At 45.4% G+C, this 6,509-nt stretch overlaps 1 protein-coding gene across 1 annotated transcript; it reads left to right on the top strand.

The window, feature by feature from the left end:
- Nucleotides 1-447: 447 nt before the first annotated feature.
- On the top strand, nt 448-6,146 carry LOC118754261 (cadherin-99C-like). Its single transcript, XM_036489126.1, has 6 exons — nt 448-537; nt 612-3,521; nt 3,581-4,120; nt 4,195-4,313; nt 4,384-5,193; nt 5,278-6,146. The coding sequence occupies exons 1-6, from the start codon at nt 448-450 to the stop codon at nt 5,411-5,413; spliced, it is 4,605 nt and encodes a 1,534-aa protein (XP_036345019.1). The 3' UTR covers nt 5,414-6,146.
- Nucleotides 6,147-6,509: the final 363 nt, after the last annotated feature.

Here is a 6,509-nt window from a genome sequence, read left to right as displayed (position 1 = left end):
TGCTGTTGGTCGCAAGTCTCATTTTGCTACGGAAAAAAAAACAAGCCAAAAAAACTAAAAAAAAAAACTCAGCTACAGCCTGCAATTGGCCAAGACAACTATTGATTGGACGTGCCACTGGCCTCTGTTAGCTGCCTTTTTAGCAGCAGCAGCAGCACCACCACCACCACCACCACCACCGTGCCAGCGCAACCGTGCGCCATGGTCAAAGTGCCATTCTAACCGCCATAACGGGCGACGAAGCTAAATTTATTGCATTGCGCATGCGCGCAATTATTTAAATTGCATTTGTCGAGCTACAAAATGTGCGCGTGAAAAATAGCCTGAACTATAAGACACTAACAAAATAATTCAACAAGCAACACCCGCTCGGCCAAAGGCTGCAGAACGCATACGAATGTCGCAGCTAAACTGCCTAATTATATTGTAAACGCGACAGGTTATTTTATGGCTATAAAGCGACGGTTATTTAGCGACGAATTCCATTTGCGAAACGATCGTGGCATTTACATTTTAATTATGTTTGACTATTTACAAGTTTGTCTATCTTAAGCTGACATTAATGGTGATTAAACCACTCTAATGCATAATTCTTACCCTCTTTCTTCTAGGATCGTGCGCGCAATGTATCTGAACGGCTCTCCTCGACCACCATGCTGACCGTGAACATTGCCGATTCGGACGATCAAGATCCGTCATTCATTTATCGCGGTTGTGTGCTACTCGATGGCGCCTGCATCAATCCGGAATATTCGGCGTCCGTGCCTGCGGGTTCGCTGCAAGGTGTGCTCACTGTCACGCCCGAACGCATACAGGCCGTCGACTTGGACACGATCAGTGCGCCCATACGTTATTCATTTGCCAGCGGTATGCCCAACAATTATGCAGACTATTTTGAGATCGACGAACAAACGGGCGTGTTGAAACAGATCAAGGCAGTCGACACATCGACGGCCAAGAAATATGACATTGTTGTGAAGGCTGAAGAGGTATCGATGGCCAAACGCTTTACAACAGCTAAGTTGGTGATCAACGTTAAACCGGTGGATGCTAATCCGCCAGTCATATCTGCCAGTGATATTGAAGGTTATGTCGATGAAAACTCACCAATAGGCACACGCGTGGTTGATGAAAATGGCCGGCCCATCTCATTTAAAACTACAGACGCTGACTTGGGTGAGGATGATCCGAAACCCGACTATATCTATGAGTTGACTACACCATCTTTTAATGTCACCAACGATTCCATTTTGGTTGTCAACGAAGAAGGCTTGGATCGTGATCCACCAGCACCTGGGCGATACAAGTTCCAAGTGGTTGCGCGTGAACCTCGTACCAATGCGGCCAGCGCTCCGCTCAGCTTAACCGTGCATCTGCGCGACGTCAACGACAACCCGCCCAAGTTGGCTATGGTACCGCCCATCACGATCACAGCAGGCGATGGCCAAAGACTTGTAACTAAGGTCACAGCCACTGACAATGACGAAGGCGCTAATGCCATCATCACCTATTCAATCTATCATGTGTCCAACAATGGCCTTCAGAAATTTGCTATCGATGAAAAGACTGGTGAGATTGAGACGAGAGGTCGCTTGCTGGCTGGTGAACAATATAGCATAACTGTACAGGCCACCGATAACGGTGGATTGTCGTCGCAGGCTATTGTGGAAATCTCAGTTACACCCGGACCAAACACCAAGCCACCGAAGTTCGTCAAGCCCATCTATGAAGTGCAAGTAAGCGAAGGCGCCGAGATCAATTCCACCGTGACTGTGGTGCACGCCGAAGACCCCGAGAACGATCCGGTGGTCTACTCGATTATGTCGGGCAACGACCTTCGTCAGTTCGCCGTGGGTCAGGAGAGCGGTGTCATAATGGTTATACGCAAATTAGATCGCGAAAGTTTAACACGCTATCAATTAATTGTAAAGGCCGAAGACAATGGTGGCCTGTCTAGCAGCGCTACAGTCAACATCAAAGTAACCGACATCAATGACAAGAACCCCGAGTTCGACGAATCCACGCTGCCCTACGTTTTCGAAGTGGACGAAGGCAAAAAGGACGCTTTTGTTGGCATCGTACATGCAACAGATGCCGATGAGGGTATTAATGCCGAAATTACATATTCTGTACCGAATGATATACCATTCTCCATTGATGGCAAATCCGGCGAAATCCGTACCGCCACGGCATTGGACTACGAACGGCAGAAAGAATACCGTTTCGTCGTGACGGCAAAGGATGGTGCGCCAGATGCGCGCCTTGGCACAGCGAGTGTTACGGTGCAGGTGCGCGATCTGCCAGATGAGGTGCCCAAGTTTAGCGACGCGCGTATCGATGTACATGTGCCCGAAAATGAGGCTAACTATTTAATTGCGACCGTGAAAGCTTTCGACCCAGACACCGTGCAGCAGATAACGTACGTTTTGCGTAGGGGTGCAACAGATCTCTTTAAAATATCGCCTAAATCTGGCGAAATACGCACCACCAACGGTTTGGACTACGAGCAAAAGAAGCAACACGAACTGGTTGTCGGTACAATTGAAAATGATGGCGATGGGCTAGGTGATACGATACGCATCAGTATCGAAGTAGATGATCGCAATGATGTTCGGCCAGTCTTCGCTGCGGTACCAGAGCCAGTGACGGTAAATGACGATCAACCTATCGGCACGCGCATTGCAACAATGGCGGCCATAGATGGTGATGGTTCGTCGCCAGGCAATGTGGTGCGCTATGAGATGGTGGGACGTGGCAAAGCATTGAAATACTTCCAAGTGGATGCCGACTCGGGCGCAGTGCGGATAAGAGATGAGTTGCGCAAGGAAGAGGACACCGAGTATCAGGTGGACATACGCGCCTACGATATGGGCGAACCCCAACTCAGTTCCGTGGCCACGTTGCCGGTCTTTGTGCGCCATCTACTAACCGATCCCAATGAGGGCAACGTAGTGGAGGGTAAGATGACTGACGGCGCGATAATGAGTCCCGAGAGTGTAGGTTTGGCATTCAGCGACGATAGCTATACAACAGGTGTGCCCGAGACAACCGGCATTAATGCAACCATAAAAGTGATACAAGTTATCAATTCGAAGAAGGCGCGAGACGGCACTGCCAGTTTCAAATGCGAGATCATTAGCGGAAACGAATTGGATTACTTCGACATAACGACCGAAGATCATGGCTGCGGTGTTAGATTGGTTAAGCACTTGGACTATGAAAATACAACGGCCTACTCTTTGAGCATCCGGCTCGTCTCGCACAAGTATTTTGTGAATCCGCAGAAGAGCGTGGCTGCGGTGAAAGTCATCGTGCAAGATGATAACGACAATGCACCAGAGTTCATTTTCAATCGTGCGCATACACGCAAAGATACTTTCTACGCAGTAGTGGCGCCCGACACGGACATCGACACCGCCGTACTGCAAGTGCGCGCCACCGATCGCGATTCAGGCAAGTACGGCATGATACGTTACAAGATTTACGATGAGGAGGACAACACAATCAGTGATGAGCATTTGGTGAGTGATGACATTAAATAATTTTTAACGAAATTGAACTAATTTCCTTTGTCACATAGCCCACAACTTATTTTATCATGACCGAGGACACAGGCATATTGCGCACTACTAAACTCTTCCAAGAGGGCGCTACTTTCCCGATGATGTTCTATGTAGAGGCGCGTGACAACGATGGCCAGGAGTTGGGTTCACATCACACGCGCGCACGCATAGTAATCAACCAGATCACGGATCAGAATCGCATGTCCTTGGCCTTTTCTGATGCAGCGCCTAATGAAATACGCAGCCACTATAGCGCACTGGAACAGTTGTTGGAAGAGAAGACCAATGGGCTCATAAGCAGTATCGAACGTTTCAGCAATCGCAAGCTGCTGGCGGATAATGGCACCGTTATTGAAAATCCAACAGCGACAGATGTTTGGTTCTACCTCATCGATCCAAAAACCGAACAAATACTAACACGCAACGACACGACTGTACACGAAACGTTGCTGGAGCCAACAGCGCGTGCCGAACTCAATTTTGCAGCATCTGGTGTGGCGCACGCGACCGCCGAGGGCATATATGCACCCATCGAGATGAGACAACAAGTTCACAAGGTAGGTAGCGATTGCGGCACCATTTGCGTGTTTAGTATTTTTACTAAAAAAAAAGAACCGTTCTGATCTCACAGGTAAAAGCAGCTATAGCTATCAATGACGACGTCTTCCCCTACACGCTGATCGCGATCTCGATCATCATACTCATACTTGGCACGATCGGTATTATCTACATTTGCATTTCCTGGTCGAAGTGAGTGTGCCGGATGCGCCCCTTTTTTTGAATTAACTCTTATCTTAACTTATCTTTATCCACGCAACAGGTACAAGAACTTCAAGCAACGCATGCGCCAATATTCAGCGCCCAGTCCAACGCGCTATGACCCAGTCATTGTTAATTCGCAAGCAACCAATTCCGGCGATACAGTCGCCAATATGAAGGAATACGAAACGCAAGTGCTAGCCATGGCTGTACCACCGGATGGAGATGATGATCTGCAGCTGGACTTTAGCGCCAAGAATCACGCTTTCTCGCTGGATAACGTCAGCTACATTACGCACAAAGAGAACGGCACGAGCGCCGGTCAGGCGAGTCCTTCGCACTCGGATGCAACAACCGCCACTATCACCACTTTGCGTCGCAACAATAACAACAACAATCTTAACAATATGGCACACAATAACAGCAACAATAATAACAACAACCTGAATGGCATAAATAATCGTCAGAATACATTCAATCGTACACTCGAAATGAATGCGCGCAACAATGCAAATCCTTTGGCGGCGGCCGCAAATGGCACGTTGCCCGGCACCTTAACGTTGGGGCGACTCAAACATCAAAATGGCGCCAATCACTATCAGAATGGTGGCTATAAGTTGGATGCTGTGAGTCGTAATAACTTAGCGAATTTACAAAACAACAGCTACAGTACCATGGGGCGGCGGGGGAACACATTTGGCGGGCCAAATGGGCTGAACGCTTTGAATAGCAATGGCAGCAGTGCTGATGATAACAGCGGAAATGCTGGCGAGCTGATGACCAATACGCTGGGGCGCAATAATCATCAGCATCATCATCACAATAGTCGCGCCTATGCGGATGTGCCGATAACAAATCCACTTTTTCAGCGGTGAGCGGGGATGGAATAAATATTTATTTGCATATTTTTACCCAACTAACATAAAAATATTTACTGCTTTTATTGAAATTTCAGCTCGAATGGTGATCTGAGCCACATAAGCGCCACGAATGAAAATGTCACATTCGGCAAGCGCGACTATGGTCAGCTGGGCTTCTCTTATTTGAATGATTTGGACCGCTCAGAGGTGGAGACCACAACAGAGCTGTAATCGAGCAATATAACGAATGTGTTTACAGAGCGGAAAAACCCAACGAAAATATACGAACAAGCGCGGGTGGCGCGCGGAGGTGTGAGAAGAATAACTAAATTTCTTAGAGGCGATATTTCTGAATATATTAGGACTGAACGCTATATTGGCGTGCAAATTAATATTTTGCTTTTATGCATCTTCTTCGCCCTGTAGTAACTACCTATTCGCCTTGCGACACCGAACAGTGACAACAACAACATTAACACACATAATGCCAAACTGATATATTTTAAATAAATCAACTAAGCACTAAAAAAATGTTCAAGTAATAGATGTAGTTTAATATAAAGTATGCAATTTGTTACAACTTAGCTGACATTGGTTTTGGCTTGAAGAAGTTTATCAAAAAGCAGAGAACATTTGCTTTTTATGTGAGTTTATATGTGTGTATGTATGTATGTATAACAAATTGTTGCCATCAAACAATGCACATATGTAATTGATTAGGCTAAGTGTTCGTACTATAATCACATTAGTATGTATGTGTGTATGTAATAATTTAGCAGCGTAGTGTTGTAAATACAACTTCAATGGTAAATATGTATAATATTTAGTAGGTAGGTAGATATGTATGATATTTTTTGTAAATGGTTATACTTTAGCCCTTATAGAATGCAGCTCTTAAATGTATTTGTTTTTTTTTTCTTTCAAAGTATGAAAAGTACGTTGCTGTAGATAAAAAAAACAAAAATTATACAAAGTCATTAGTTGTTAGTTTCAGAAAAAAAACACCAATTACTAGAAAATAAATAAGAAGTGAAAGCGACATTTATGTAAAAAAAAAGCTTACGATTTGTGTCATTTTAGACTGCTATCAAATTTGCGCAGCAAACTTCATAACCTTTATAAAGAAAAGGTACTTACTTAGTTCAAAAAAATAATAAATATCTCTGTTATATGGCAAAATTAATGTCTACATAAAATTGGTACTCTGGCGATTTTATTTTTCGTCTGGTGGTCTAGTGCGAGGCAAGTCGCAACCTGTGGGGTTATTATGTCTAAACCATCTAGAGTACATACATTTGTGTGAGGTGTTATTGAAAAAATCTCACGA

This window comes from Rhagoletis pomonella, unplaced genomic scaffold, assembly GCF_013731165.1.
Source record: "Rhagoletis pomonella isolate Grant_MI unplaced genomic scaffold, Rhpom_1.0 Rhpom_scaffold_03605, whole genome shotgun sequence".
In the NCBI taxonomy this organism is placed as follows: Eukaryota; Metazoa; Arthropoda; class Insecta; order Diptera; family Tephritidae; genus Rhagoletis; species Rhagoletis pomonella.
This window is presented reverse-complemented; position numbering and strand designations above follow the sequence as displayed.